The 15,776-nt window shown below is 40.0% G+C and overlaps 1 protein-coding gene across 1 annotated transcript in view; it reads left to right on the forward strand.

Annotated features, from left to right (window-relative positions):
* The window catches only part of cntnap2a (contactin associated protein 2a), a 394,941-nt gene that overhangs the window by 156,832 nt on the left and 222,333 nt on the right, over positions 1-15,776 (forward strand). Inside the window, exon 3 of the mRNA XM_051882071.1 lies at positions 9,267-9,460. Coding sequence (XP_051738031.1) covers positions 9,267-9,460 — 194 coding nt within the window. The remainder of the gene's footprint in view (positions 1-9,266; positions 9,461-15,776) is intronic.

A 15,776-nucleotide genomic window follows, 5' to 3' on the forward strand; every position in this document is an offset into this window, starting at 1 on the left:
CCGTGACAAAATCAATGGCTATGTGAGACCAGGGACGTTGAGGAATGGGTAATGGTTGTAACAGTCCAGCTGGCGCTTGGTGTGAAGCCTTGGTGGTTTGACAGGGTGTACAGTTAGTGATGAAGCGGGTAGTGTCGGATAACATGGAGTCCCACCAGAACTGATTTTGTAGCAGATGGAGAGTGGCTGTAACACCCGGATGACCAGAGCTTGGGAAGTCGTGCACGTGATGAAGTAGTCTGTCCCGAAGCTGTGCTGGGACGTAGGTGCGGTCCGGCGGGCATGTTGGAGGAGGAGTGGTCTGTTCGTTGGCATGTGTGATCTCTGTGATAATGTCCCATTGAACTGGAGCCAGCAGTAAGGTGTCAGGGATTATGTTCTCTGCGATTTCTGTCCGTTCCACCTCCTCATGCTGCCGTGACAGCGCGTCTGCCTTGGTGTTCTTAGAGCCTGGTCTATAAGTTACAGAGAACTGGAAGCGCGTGAAGAACAAGGCCCACCTAGCTTGCCGTGGATTTAGACGCTTGGCGGAACGCAGGTATTCCAGGTTTTTATGGTCTGTGAGAATGGTGAACGGATGTTTTGCTCCCTCCAGCCAGTGACGCCACTCCTCCAGTGCTGCCTTCATAGCCAGTAATTCCCGATTGCCCACATCGTAATTACGTTCAGCCGCCGACATTTTCCTGGAATAAAAAGCACACGGGTACATCTTCTCTGGGTTACCTTGGCGCTGAGAAAGGACGGCCCCTATGCCCGTGCTGGAGGCGTCCACTTCTACAATGAAGGGAAGTTCAGGGTCTGGGTGACGGAGAATGGGTGCTGACGTGAAACGCTCCTTTAGCTCTTGGAAAGCCTGTATTGCCTCAGAGGACCAGATGAGACGTGAGGACTGCCGCTTGGTCATGGACGTTAACGGGGCTGCAACGCCGCTGAAGTTCCGTATGAATCGCCTGTAGAAGTTGGCAAACCCCAGGAACCGTTGTAACTCCTTCAGTGTGCGAGGTTGTGGCCAGTCCTGTACCGCCCTCACCTTACTGTCATCCATGGCCACGCCCTCACGGCTGATAATGTAACCCAGAAAGGTTGTGGAGGTTTGGTGAAATTCGCATTTCTCTGCTTTTGCATAAAGTTTGTGTTGTATCAGTCTTTGGAGTACCGCCCGTACGTGCTGAACATGTTCCTTGAGAGAGTTGGAGTAGATGAGGATGTCATCTATGTAGACTATGACCCAGCGATTAAGCATGTCACGGAAGACGTCGTTAATAAAGGACTGGAAGACAGAGGGACTGTTGGCTAGCCCGAACGGCATGACGAGGGTCTCGTAGTGACCAGTGGTGGTGGAAAAAGCGGTCTTCCATTCGTCCCCTTCTCGGATGCGAATCAGGTTGTACGCACAGCGAAGATCCAACTTGGTAAAGTATGTGGCCTGCCTGAGTTGTTCGAGGGCTGGAGGAACTAGAGGTAAGGGGTACCGGAACTTGATGGTGATGTCATTGAGTCCACGGTAGTCGATACAAGGTCTTAATCCGCCGTCCTTTTTCTTGACGAAGAAGAATCCTGAGGCTGCCGGTGATGTGGACGGGCGGATAAATCCTTTGGCTAGTTCCTCCTCGATGTAGGCTTTCATGGCTGCTGACTCGGGTTGTGACAGGGGAAAGATCCTGCCCTTGGGAGGTGTGGTTCCAGGCAACAGGTCGATGGCACAGTCCCCGGAGCGATGAGGAGGAAGTTCGGTGGACTTGTTCTTACTGAAGGCCACAGCCAGATCGGAGTATTCTTCGGGTATGTTTAATTTCTCGGTGTCAGAATCGTGGAGTGCAGCGGCTTGAACTGGCAGGGGAGTGATTTGTTTCAAGCAGTTTGCATGGCAGTTAGCGTCCCATTGTACAATCTGGCCCTCCTTCCAGGAAATGTGTGGGTTATGGGTTCTGAGCCACGGCAGACCAAGGATCACGGGGTTGTTGGGTGAGTGGATAACGTAGAAGCGAATGAGCTCATGGTGAAGGGCCCCTACTTGTAAAGCGAGTTCGTCTGTGATATGGATCACTTTGCCTCCGCCGATGGGCTTCCCATCTAGCGCCTCCACTGTCAACAGGGAATTACAGTCTGTTAGTGAGATGTTATGATTTTTGATGAAAGCATCAGACATGAAGTTCCCGGCGGCTCCAGAATCCAGCAAGGCGTGAGTGGATAGACGTTGGCCATTTACGGTAATCTGAATGGGAATTTTAAAGCAGTTGGAGTGTGGTGCAGAACTCACCGCTTTGGGATTGGAAGACTGAGGTCGTACGGGGCAGTTAATCTTGATATGGCCGGCCTGGCCGCAGTAGAGACACAGATGTAGTTGTCGTCTCCTTTCTCTCTCTTCGGGAAGTAGCGGAGTGTAGCCGAGTTGCATGGGTTCCAAAGCGGGTCCGGCTGAGGCGGATAGCCGAACGGGTCGTCGGGTGCGTAGCAGATTGTCAATGTGAATGGCCAGTTCGATGAAAGCGTTGAGCGAGCTTCCCTCATCCCGGCACGCGAGTTCGGCTTGTAATTCCAGTGATAGACCCCTTCGGAAAAGCAGTTTTAATGTGTCCTCAACCCAGTTCGTCTGAGCGGCGAGAGTGCGAAAGTTGAGCGCGTACTCAGCTGCTGTTTGTTTACCTTGGCTGAGAGACAATAGCTGATCGCCGACGCTCCTGCCTCCTTCGGGATGTTCGAAGACCTCTTTAAAGCTTCGCAAGAAGTCCTGGAAGGTGGGGAACGCAGGACTGTCATCTCTCCACACCGCGGTGGCCCAATCCAGTGCTTTGCCAGTGAGCAGGGAACACACAAACGATATCCGACTGGATTCGGTGGGATACAGAGACGGTTGTTGGTTGATGAACAGGGAGCATTGGAGAAGGAACCCCTTACATCTGGCGGGACTGCCGTCAAACTTTTCTGGGAGCGCTAGGCGAGGGTTGACCGCAGGGGAGGCCGCGAAGCCTGGATTGGCGGGAACAACGGGCGGCGGTGTGGCGATTTCAGCAGGGCTAAATCGGAGGCCTTGGAGCGTTTTCACCAGTTCTTCGGTAAGAGAAGTTAAGCGGTTAAGCTGATGTTGATGCACCGCTAGCTGGTTGGCCTGGGCAGTTAGTTCTGACGAAATCTGCATGAGGGCTGCTGGATCGCTGATTGGCGAAGTCTTCTGTAATGATGGGTCGACAGAATGTGGATCCATTTGCAGCTAGTTTATTAAAAGTACTTACAGAGTAGACAGGGCAAAGGCAGAGGCATAAACAGTAACAGGCAATGGTCGGGGCAGGCGGCAGACAAACAGAGTCAGGGTACAGGCAAGGATCAGGGCAGGCAGCAAACAATCACAGTCCAGGAAACAGGCAAAGATCAGGGTAGGCAGCAAAGGGTCGCAGGGAATAAACAGTCCAATCGGTAACAGATAAACAGTCCACAGAAAAACGCTCAGAAATGATCACCTCGGCAAATCAAGACTTCGCGATGTGTGTGTGTGTGAGTGTGTCTTATATAGTGTGAGTGTGATGCGGTGCAGGTGTGTGTGCAATCAGTCCCAGGAGTGAGGGCCCATGGGAAACGTAGTCCGAATGAGAACTGATCAGTATTCCGGTGATGGCTCCCTCCGGTGGTCCGGAGGAAGGGCCGAAGGAGCCATATTCGTGACACTGACAGAGTATTATGTATTTTTGAGAAATGTACATAGTCATCCCACAAGGGGGAATAACTTGATGGTGATTTCTCTCCATATATCATCTGTTCTTCCATTTTGTAAACATATAGGACCACAATGGAAATAAGCCTTTGGCTTTTTTGTGTATATTGTCCTTGACAGTTTTGAAATGTTATGAACAATCTTTGTACATTTTTTAAAATCTTGTCCAATCAATCAATCAATCAATCAACCAACCAACCAACCAACCAACCAACCAACCAATCAATCAATCAATCCATCTATCTATCTATATCATTCCATCCATCCATCCATCCATCCATCGGGAAGATAGGAAATCATATCATATAGATATCCAATAGATTTGAGGTGTGGTTAATGAATTATTTAAAGCACAAATAAAACATTTCACAATTTATAATAAAGTCAAAATGTGAGACAGAATTATAAAAACTGAATATAAGATTGACTATTTGCTAGAGGTGAAACGGTTCTCTGTAAAAAAATCGAACCGTACCGTTCTGCACACTCTTGCACCGTGGTTCATATCATACGATATGATATGAATATACGCATCTATAATATGGTTTGCAGAAAATAAATAAAACAGACAGACAGAGTTAGGCTAATGTATGTTTCTGTCGATAGATACGCATTTTGGCGTCCCCTAAACTTTGTTCAACGCGAGTGCCGTATGCTCTATATGACCAATCATATACGCCATCATCACCCAGGTGTTGATAGCGCACGAGCGCAGGTGAGACGTGAACAGCACACGTTGCTATCTGCGTTTAAACTAAACTCATTTAAGCCTTGCCAATTTAAACATTCGAGTGCAAGTCGCGAAAGAGAACTTATGCACGCGCTGTGAGAAGATTTGTGCACTCAGTGTACTGTGTACTGATCTGTGTATTATGTCTTAAAGAGACAGCAGCCCTTGCATTCCTGCTGTGTGAATGTTTTTAATGTTAATCAAACAAGAAAAGACAAGGAAATCACTCATTGGGGGGCAGGGGGGCTTGAGCCCCTGCCCCTTTGATCGTGAAAGTGCCCTTTGCGTTCCCATTTCTCCCCCCCGGAACGCGATTTCTAACGAGGGAGAACATTTGTGCCATTTGATTATTTGTTCTTATTTTCTTTATTTTTATTTGACAGTAGTCATTTTTTACCTGAACATAGCACATACTGAACCGTACCAAAACCATGAGCCTAAAACCGTGATACAAACCGAACGGTGAGTAATCTGACGTTGCACCCCTACTATTTGCTACAAAAACTACAAAACTTAGAAGATTAAATAATTCAAACAGGGCCTATATGTAGAAGCCCAACACCGCAAAATATAATAACAATAAATCAATATAAGTAATAATTATACACGGATGACGCACCTAAGTAGGATGATAAAGCCGGATTGGACCTGTTTAATCAATAGAAATGGGGTTGTTCTAGTTTAGTAGATTTTCTTCCATTGCATTGTTTCCATCGCTTTGTATAGTCTGTATATGCTGCCTTTGTGTATTATAAAGTATAGAAATAGGCCTATATAACCACATTCCTCGAGAACAAAAGTTAACCTATGGCTATGTTTCCATGCTGTTCATTAGATCTTTTTAGAAGCATAGTGGTTTAACATGCATTTATGACACAGCTCACGCATCTTTCACTCCTAAAGACCTTGACACTATATGAAACACATCCATCACTTCACATTTTTCATATGGATTTACATCAGCAAATGGCCTGTTGAAGGTCAGCTGTAATCACGGCGCTCTGGTGTGTGAGATGCACACAGCCATTTCGCGGTCCACCCTCGGCATCCTCTCAAATCCAGACATCAGATTTGAGACTTGCTTAGGCGTCCTCTGCTCTCATTCGACAGGAAGGGCATCTATTTAGCAGCAGTTCATCTGTGAGATGAATCAGAGGGAAAGGTCAAATCTCGCTTCATCAGAAACCTGTTTGGCCCTCACAGCTGGAGATGGGAAGGGACAGACGGCTGTATGTGGGAAACAAAATAGCCTGTTGGAAACTAATGAGAGGGAGAGGTGGGAAAACTGAGGTGAATGACAGAGGGGTAGGAAGGTTCAGTCCCCCAGCATTCAGTCATGTACCCCAAGCTCAGCTGAATACCAATGTGTCCGTGCATGAGATTGAGGGACTAATATAAGGAATGTGAGCAGTGATCCATGTCCTTTATTTCCCTTTCTCTTTCTTTCTCCTGCATTCTGACAAAGTTGAAATTAGTTTCCTGGGTGAATTAAATCTTTTTCTGTCTATTTTATATACATTATGTACATACTGTTTAATATATATATATTAGAGTAACTATTTCTTTCATTCAAATAGTGGATGATGTTTGATAGTTTATGCTTTTCCCTGACTTAAAATAAAACTGAGGCAAAATTTCAAGCATGAAAATGATGAAACAGTAATGACAGCATTTTAATTATGAGTTCAGACAGATCATTCTGTGATTAATGTGCACCATACTCCCATTGATGCTGTTCTGCCTGTGGCGTCATTTTGCCTACAGCCTACTTTGTCTGTCTCTCCTCCATCTTGTATAAGAAACCAATACTGTAAGTGCATATTGTTGTTTGCTGATCATTTCGTTGTATATATAATTTATGTTGTCCTGACAAAATGCCATTAAAAAAGATTGGAAATAAGAAACCAATACTGCTAATGTAATGTCTGTATATGAACATATTTGAATCGAGAAGTGATCAAATAGGTTAATTTTGTCAAGTCAATGAAGTCATAAGAACACAATGCAAAAACAAATCACTAAAATGGGCACAGCAAATCACATAGGTTGCGAGTCTCTTTCTTTTAGTGTCAGCATGTTAGCAGATGGTAAACTATTCAAAAATTATGCTGTATGATTTATCATCGCCTAGGTGCATTATCATCACAAAGTCTTACATGCCACATCTATAAGGCTACACAGATATCCCATCAGGCAGGGTTTAGACCAACATAATGCAATTTATTTTTCATCTTTTTAGTTCTGTCCTCTCTTGTTTTATCAGATTCATTGAATACAGTATTTTTGTTTTCTTTTATCTGGACCTAGCGTAACAATTCCAGGAGCCATGTTGTCTTCTGCTACCTGTTTTATTCCTCTCTTTCTCAGCTGCTGGTGTCCTTCCAGTGCCCTTCTTCTGCTCTTTTTATCTCCTCAGAACATCTGCCTTGGTGGCAGGTTGCAGGTGGCGTTGGAGTAGATGTCCCCTGGCTCCTTTACACTCTCTTAAGCTTCTGTCTTGTACTGATCCCAGGACACCCTAATATGCTGACCCTCACTTCATGTCCTCACTCTGACTCTCCCTTTGGTTGGCTGCAGTGCCATCCTGCCTTATGTTTACTATGAAGATAGTTAAGAACTTAATGGAGTGGATTTACTTCTAAATAGGGAAGTCCCGAGCCAATCTCAAGGATCCGTACCGGGGCCTATTAAGCATTTTTTTAACTGATCAGTATCTGCTATTCTAAGCCTGATCGTTTATTTTACATCAGCTGTCATGCAGATATTGCACAGTTGGTGGTGGTTTGCACCTTCAAGTGGGTTTGCCAACTGCCATTAAAAGAAAAAGAAGCTCAAATGACGTGACGTGAGAGAGCCAATGAGGTCCGTTCTTGCCTGTCACACGTTCAATCTTCTGTGTTTAGCATATTTGATGCACACTTTTGTAACAAATCACTCGAAAGTCATTTGTTTACTCTTTTTTTTATCTGCCGTCAGACTGTCTGAGACATCACTGCCGTAACGCGATGCTGTCTTGCTTCAGACTTGATTGACAGACTTGCATGCATGCTATATAGCTTCTGTAGTATATTAGAATTACTCTGTAGTGATAGATAGATGCCCCCTTTTTTACATTTAAACCCCTACCCCAGAGAAACTCTGCACATCCCTGTGTACATTGGATGGATTTTTATGAACTTGAAGTGTGCATCGAGCACTATAAAAATACAAGTATCGGATTGGGACTCGTTATAGGCAGATACTCAATATTCAATGACTCGGATCGGACGGGGGGCACAAAAAAAAAAAAAACTTGATCGGGACATCCCTACTTCTAAATATCAGCTTTGCATTTAGGCACTCTCAGTTTAAATGATGTCCAGTTCATGTTTGTCATATCAATACAGATACACAATATAGTATTCATATTTGGATGTTTCTTTATGGGCACTTTTGCTCCTGTAGAATCACTAGTTTATTTATTTATTTATTTATGAAAGTCATGAAAATTCCTACCATATTCCACCATATCTCAAATGATGTGCTTAAAAGGGACAGTTCACCCAAAAATGAAAATTATTCCATGATTTACTCACCCTCAAGACATCCTAGGTGTATATTACTCCATCCTATGTGTATCTTCTTTCAGACAAACACAATCGGAAATATATTTAAAAATATACTTAGTCCTCCAAGGTTTATAATGGTTGTGAATGGCTGCCCAAATTTTGAGATAAAAAAAGAAATACACCCATCCATAAAAAAATAAAAAAAATTAATCCATACGACTCCGGGTTAATAAAGGCCTTCTGAAGCGAATCGATGCACTTGGTGTATGACAAATATCCTTATTTAAAACTTTATAAAATAAAATAACAAGCTTACGGCGCGACAGCCGTACGCATTCGACGTACGACGAAAAAGCGCTAACTTCTGCGGAAGTTAACGCTTTTTGACCCCAGTCCAGCCCTGGTGATTCTTCTCTTCTAGGGACAGAAAAAAAGACCCTCTAATGATAAAACTAAAGTAAACTACTGTACTTAAGGCAGTCATATGCGCAAAAGTTGTTGCTGTTTCTGTAGACCAGTTTGCTCTGACCTCATATCTCATGCTAATGCATTTCTGATTTTAATGTGTTGTATCCTGGAATATATTTAATTTATGTAGAGACACAATACATTGTATCTCTGTGTGTTAAAGATATGTTTTTTTTTAAATACTTATTATTCTTGCGGTAGAAAAAGTTGTGGCACCAAGATAGGCTACTATGTAGGGGGCTCTTGGGTTTGCTACAGACCCAGGGCCCTATGTGTTCTTAATGCGGGCCTGGCGACAGGATATTCAAAGAGAAAAATGTGTGCATTGAATTGGATTGTAAGAAGTGGGCATTACGTATCAGAATGGAGGCATGTGGTTGGAAGGGAGGGGCTTGAAAAGGGGTTGTTTTGTTAATATTAATGGTAAGATTTACGCTATTTAATGATCCTTTAAATATCCCTTTAACAAATGTCCAAAAGCCTCCAGCTAAAAGCACACAGATAAAACATCTGTAAGGCAATCTGTTCTTAAGACTTCCAAGAGAAGTGAGAACAGAATACAGATGCTCCTCTGTATATCCAGTTAGATCAGTAGACCCAACACCATAACACATTATCTTTGTTAAATTACAAAGCTCTTGTAGATTATCCTGTAGAGTATGAGCCATTCAATTTGTACCCTTAAGAAAACTTTTAAAAGAGCATACATAACATTTGTTCCTGTTTTGTTTTCCTCAATCCCCTGTGTGACACAACCACAAAGATTTTAGATCAATACAACAAGATGCTGAGTATTGTACACTTTCTCTAGGTGCAGGGGGCTGGTCTCCGCTGGACAGTGATCATTACCAGTGGCTGCAGGTCGACCTAGGGAGTAGAAAACAGGTCACAGCCATCGCCACGCAGGGTCGATATAGCAGCTCTGATTGGACAACACGCTACCGGCTGCTCTACAGTGACACAGGCAGAAACTGGAAACCATACCATCAAGATGGCAACATCTGGGTGAGTATCATAATAATAGTTAGTGACCCACTTCATGTAGAATAAAACAACTTATTCTAGAAGATTGATCTGATTGGTGTCTTCATCTCATGTGAATTTAATCCGATTTTTTATTCATATTTAAATCAAATTGCTGTTCAGTTGTTTACGCGTAAAGCTTTTTTTTTTTTCTTTTAATTAGACAGTAGCATTTTTAGAGTGTAGAATGTTATGACATGAATTACAAAATGAAATCAAGATTCAAGATTGGTCCTTGACATATTCGTAAGGCATTGTGGTTATCGTGACAGGATGTTAGCATACCTCTTCCACATACTGAGCTCACCAAGGACGACTGAAGATCAATGAGTCAAGAGGATGCCTTGATTTCTTCCTGGGTGCTTTAATCAACAGTAAGCAATCAAGGAAGCACTTAGATCCAGAGAAAGACAGTTTCACAGACTGATTTCAGGCTGATGCACCACTGTGCTTAGTACCCACAGCAGAGGGGAGTGGAATTATTACTGGACCAACCAGCGATCCACATAGGGTGGTCTCAAAGGGGGAATGTTACTGTCTTTTATCCTGCACCAAAAATGTTGCTTTTGGGCATTCTCAGCTCACTTCAGACGATTTCATCATTTGATCTATCCAAGTTTGACTTAGAGACTAGACTTTAGACTAAGTAAAAACAGTTAAACTTTTCAAAACAAGTACACTCTTGGAAGAAAAGGTTCTATATAGAACCTTTAAATGGGTTTTGTCAGGATTGTCATTTGGGGTTCCCATTATTTTATGGATTTAAGTTTAATTAATTTTGTTTTAATAAAAAATTTTTATTACATTTTATGCACTAAGCAGCTCGTAAACATACTTTATCACTAGAAAAATTGAAATAACCCTTTAAACATTAAAGTATTGTGCAATATCATTTTTCCATATATAGATTTTTTTTTTTTTTTTTTTGGCATAAAGGGTTCTTTAAGATTGAGTAAAGAAATATATAGAACACCACTGAACTTTTTTTTCTAAGAATGACGAGGTCCTCAGATTCTCTCTATGGTCAGAAAATTGGTTAAAATGGAATGGACACTTCGGGTCATCCAAGTTTAATTTTAATATTAATTATAATGTATGTAATGTTATTTTTTAAAGTCTCTCTGTAGTCAAAAATGTTATCCCTTAAAACTCATCTTTGATCACCAAAATGGCATATTTAAATGTTTTTCCTTGAAAAAATTTCCTTCATGCCTTAAAATAGCTTGAATGTAACTGTACACCCTTGCCTCATTTAGTATACGCGGTTTTATGAATATGCAAATTAGCCCCGCCTCCACTCACTCACACCAGTTCAGAGATTCACTCGTTGATGATCACAGGTTGTGATTGGTTACAAGGTATTTTGTGACGTCAGAAACACCGGCGATTTTGAAACCACATTTTTGAGACTTTCTTTGGTTCGCTGCAGTTTTAAGGAGAAAATACTCAGCAATTAATCATATTAAAAACACCACATAGACATATTAAAAGCTTGTTTTTCAACACAAGGGGGTTTTAATAAACCACATTATAATAATGTATTAAATTGCTAACAATTTTTAATGATATTTATTAAATGTAAGGCTGCAACAACTAATCAATAATAATCATTAATAAAAAAATCAACAATGAATTTGATTAATCAAATCAGTTAATCTCATCTGTGCGCTGTGCACGGAAAACATCTGGTACTCATGTCCCTTTACTGCAGTGCATAATGCATTTCTATGAACACAACACGTCTGAAAAATACCAGAGGGCACAGAGTGTTTCCCGCACATAACGTATATCTTACAGCTATATCCTTATCTCTGATAAGTATCTCTGTCAATTATCTTAAATAATCATTTGTTGCAGCTCTAGTATTTTTAGAGGTTTTCAGGGAATAATGACTTAAATCTCAGTCTGTTCTTTACGCAAAGCCATGGCATCAGAAGACTGTATAAATCACAGAAGTACAATGGGCTTCTTTTAATATGCTTGTCATTGGAAAAGAACAGCTCTTACTTTGTGTTCCACAGAAGACAGAAAATATTACAGGATTTGAATGACACGATGACAGATTTTTTATTTTAACCCTAAAAGTTTAGCCTTGGGTAATTTAATCCGCTTGAAAATGTTGAATATGATGCCAGAGTGACATTTAAAAGTCACTGGAAAAGTCATGCGAATCAAGAGTAACGTTTCGGTGGTGCATGATAAAAGTCTTTAGAGTGACGTTTCCTTATGAGAGCATGATGGATCCACTTACTATATTCACAGCAACCTCTGATTTGCCACTTTACATCATCTTTAGTGTTTGATGAGTGTTCTTCTAGCTGCTTTTGTCTTTTTTCAACAAGAAGCCTTTTTATGGGGAATGTAAAAGGTGAATTCGTTAGCTGAATTCATTAGCCAAGTTTCCATCCTATGTTTTTTTCTGCAAAAAAAAAAAAGAAAAAAGTTTAATGCATCAAAATGTTTATCGATATAGCTGATGGAAATGCTAATTATCTCTGTCGACACAATTTCCATTTAATTTTAGAGCATAAATTGTCGATACTTAGTTCCCCCATGTCATCCAAGATGCGTATGTCTTTCTTTCTTCAGTTGAAAAGAAATTAAGGTTTTTGAGGAAAACATTCCAGGATGTTTCTCCATATATTGGACTTCAGTGGGCTACAGCGGGTTGAAGGTCCAAATTGCAGTTTCAGTGCAGCTTCAAAGGGCTCTACACGATCCCAGATGAAAAAACAAGGATCTTGTCTAGTGAAACGATCAACTATTTTCTAAAAAACAAAAAATAAAAATTATATACTTTGTAACCACAAATGCTCATCTTGCACTGGTCTGCGATCTGCCACGCATTACGTAATCACGTTTGAAAGGTCATGCGTGACGTAAAACTTGTATCACCACCTCAGCTCTTAGGCATTCCCTATCAATTACCCCTCCTTGAATTCTGCTCTACAGACACTTTTGCACTCTTTTGGGTCTTAGCTGGAAAAGGGAATGAAGCTTTTTTCTTCCTGTTCTGTGAACAGAAATGCCCTTGGATTCCAGTTCATCGCTTGAACATTTACAGGTCACTGTGCATTACTGTTTAATGCTGGCTAGATCAATAGTTTTCGAACATTAAGAAGACCGAGGTGGGAATTACGAATCGTTTCGGTTGCTACAGCAGTATAAAATTGGCCATTCGGTATCAGTGAACTGTTGTCTACAAGACTGACAAAAGTAATTCAAAGCAAAGACGAACAAACTCTTCATTAGAGGCCTGATAAATTAGCTTGATTGAGGGGCATATGTTTTTACATTCAGTTTGAAATCTGATTGCATATCCCCTCTTGAAAAAATTCACCACTCAAGGATAACCAATCTACCAATCATGGTTTCAATATTAAAGCAGCAATCAAAGGTAGACTTTCAAAACATCCAGAATTCAGTTGATTTATATGCAGTTCAGTTTTGGACTGGAACATTTATTTATTTATTTTTTTTACTCCTGAATAATTTTCATCACATTTTTGGCCCTGCCTTTAATTATTTTCCTTTGACAGGCTTGTATGCTTGAATATTAATTAAGGCCTTTTGTGTTGTTAATGAATAATGGCAAGTTGTTGTGCTTTTTTATGCCATGTGCCCCATTTTTATCATTCTGTTCTGGTTTGTAGATGCATTTATGTGCATTTTGAATAGCCTTAAATTTATTTTGAGACGTTTTTCAATCATGCTGTCACTATTTTCCCTCCCAAATAAGTTCAGTTCCGGTTAAATGGCAGTTCGGTTTAAGGATTTGACAATGAGAGGAAATAGGAAAGATGTGTACTTGCGCGCAAAGTAACAGTCATATGCCATTTATCACAAAATGACAAACTGCCATGTATTGTGGTGACATATGATGTCCTATGCTTTTAACGCTAAGCTATTTTCACATCATCAGTGAAGGTGCTCTTTGACCCAGCAATACATCTAATATTGTGACTTTACTTTATCCCTGATGTGAGATAAATGAGTTGACAATGATTTCCGTTTACCGCCGATTCTTAAATGTAATGTTGGCAGTGGAATCGTTTGGGATTTATGACATGTCAGAGTCGCAGTATTGCTCAGAATAAAATGTCCGCTTTATGTCCATGTAATTCATTTCTACTGCCATGTTTGTTGTGTTCATCAGGGAAAGGAGAAGACATTCCTGACATGGTTGTTTTTCTAGGTCAGACTTAGTTAGGGAGTAATAATTTACCTCAGATTGTACAAAAGATGAGCTAATGTATATCTTTATGAAAACCCATTATTTCAGGAATGGCATGGAATTTTAATTTGTCTGCTTCAGTTGTGTTTTGAAATGTGCTTGTGCTGGTTGAGCACATCTGTGCCCTTATTAGACCATGACTGCCTGATGTTAGATTCACTTTGTAGGGTTCTAAACTTTTGACAGATGAATGACTTTTAAATAGGGATGGGTCATTAATTATGATGGTCAACTATTCCACTAGTAATCCAACAACTGACTTGTTAATTAGTATGTTAATTAGTATGTTTCTTTTTTTTTTCTTTTTTTCTTTTTTATAATAAAGAACATATATTTATATATTTAGTTGATATTTTTAGTGGTGGTGCTGTAATTATCATACTGACAGCTTTAATTAGTGTTTTGGACTGTTTTTAAGGTAAAATCCTCTTGGATAAATTCTGTCTTTAAATTTAGTTTGTTTAATACATCAGTTTAAAAGTTCGAGGCTAGTAAATTTCATATATATACAGTTGCATGAAAAAGTATGGGAACCTGTGGGAATCTGTGAAAATGTGAATAATTAAAAAAAAAATAAGAGAGATCATACAAAATGCATGTTACTTTTTATTTAGTACTGTCCTGAGTAAGATATTTTACATAAAAGATGTTTACATATAGTCCACAGGACAAAAAAAAAAAAAAAAAAAGATGGCTGAATTTATTAAAATAACCACATTCAAAAGTAATACTGGTTACCTGGATGATCTACGACTGTTTTTTGTTTTGTTTTGTTTTGTTTTTTTGTTTGTTTGTTTGTTTTGTTTTGTTTTGTGATGGTTGTTCATGAGTCTCTTGTTTGTTCTGAGCAGTTAAAACTGCCCAGTGTTTTTCAGAAAAATCCTCCAGGTCCTGCAGATTCTTGTTTTCAAGGTTTTTTTTGTATATTTGAACCCTTTCCAGCAGTGACTGTATGATTTTGAGATCCATCTTTTCACACTGAGGGCAACTGAGGGACTCAAACACAACTATTAAAAAAGGTTCAAACATTCACTGATGCTCCAGAAGGAAACACGATGCATTAAGAGCCAGAGGATGAAATCTTTTTGAATTTGAAGATCAAGGTAAATTGTACTTAATTTGTCTTCCGGGAAACATGCAAGTATCTTCTGTTGCTTCCGAAGGGCTAAATGAAAAAAAAAAAAAAAAGGATATTTCAACAAAATAAGAACAATTTGGACATCTTCATTCTGTTCAAAAGTTTTCACCCCCTAGCTCTTAATGCATCATGTTTCCTTCTGGAGCATCAGTGAATGTTTTAGTGTTTTGGATGGAAATATATCTCTTTTAAAGGACTTTGCTTTTGCTGTTTTGTTGCATATGTTGTCTTTGTGTGTTCTACCATTCGGGGTTTTCAAGTTAAATAATGCATCCACACAGGTGGACCACGCTTAAACAATAACCAATAATGTACACAATGTATTTTTATCTTTTTATAGTTTTATATAGAATTCAATGTGTTCTTTTTTAACAAATATGTAATATCTATCTATAATTGCATGTTATCAAATGAACAACCAGTAAACTGCATATGTGCGCCTCAAACGTACATTCCTATAGACTAAACATGTAATGCGCATGTGCATGCCGTCACCGTTTTCACAGATCCACGTGTTTGCAGTTTACACAGAGATAAAAACTGTATCGTTTTCAAAAACTTGTATTTTGAAACTAGTTTTCAAAAGTTTGCATTTTCAGGCCCCCAAAATGCCGTCGTTGTGTAAATGAACATCCAAAATGCATAATAAGTTGTCCGTTTTTAGTTGAAAATGGTGTCGTGTAAACAGCTGCTAAGACTGAATACACGGATCCAATATACGTATACAGTTTATCCAATATAAATATATATATATATATATATATATAATATTATATTATATAAAAATATATATATAATATTTTCTTTCTCTGTTTATGTTCACTTAAGACATAAATGACTGTGTTTACTTGCAAAGACGGTCAATTTGACACCTAAGTGTCAATGTGTATGTAACCATTTAAGCCCAATTAGGCAGCAAAAAGAAC

The sequence above is a fragment of the Ctenopharyngodon idella genome, chromosome 23 (genome assembly GCF_019924925.1).
Source record: "Ctenopharyngodon idella isolate HZGC_01 chromosome 23, HZGC01, whole genome shotgun sequence".
NCBI lineage: Eukaryota > Metazoa > Chordata > Actinopteri > Cypriniformes > Xenocyprididae > Ctenopharyngodon > Ctenopharyngodon idella.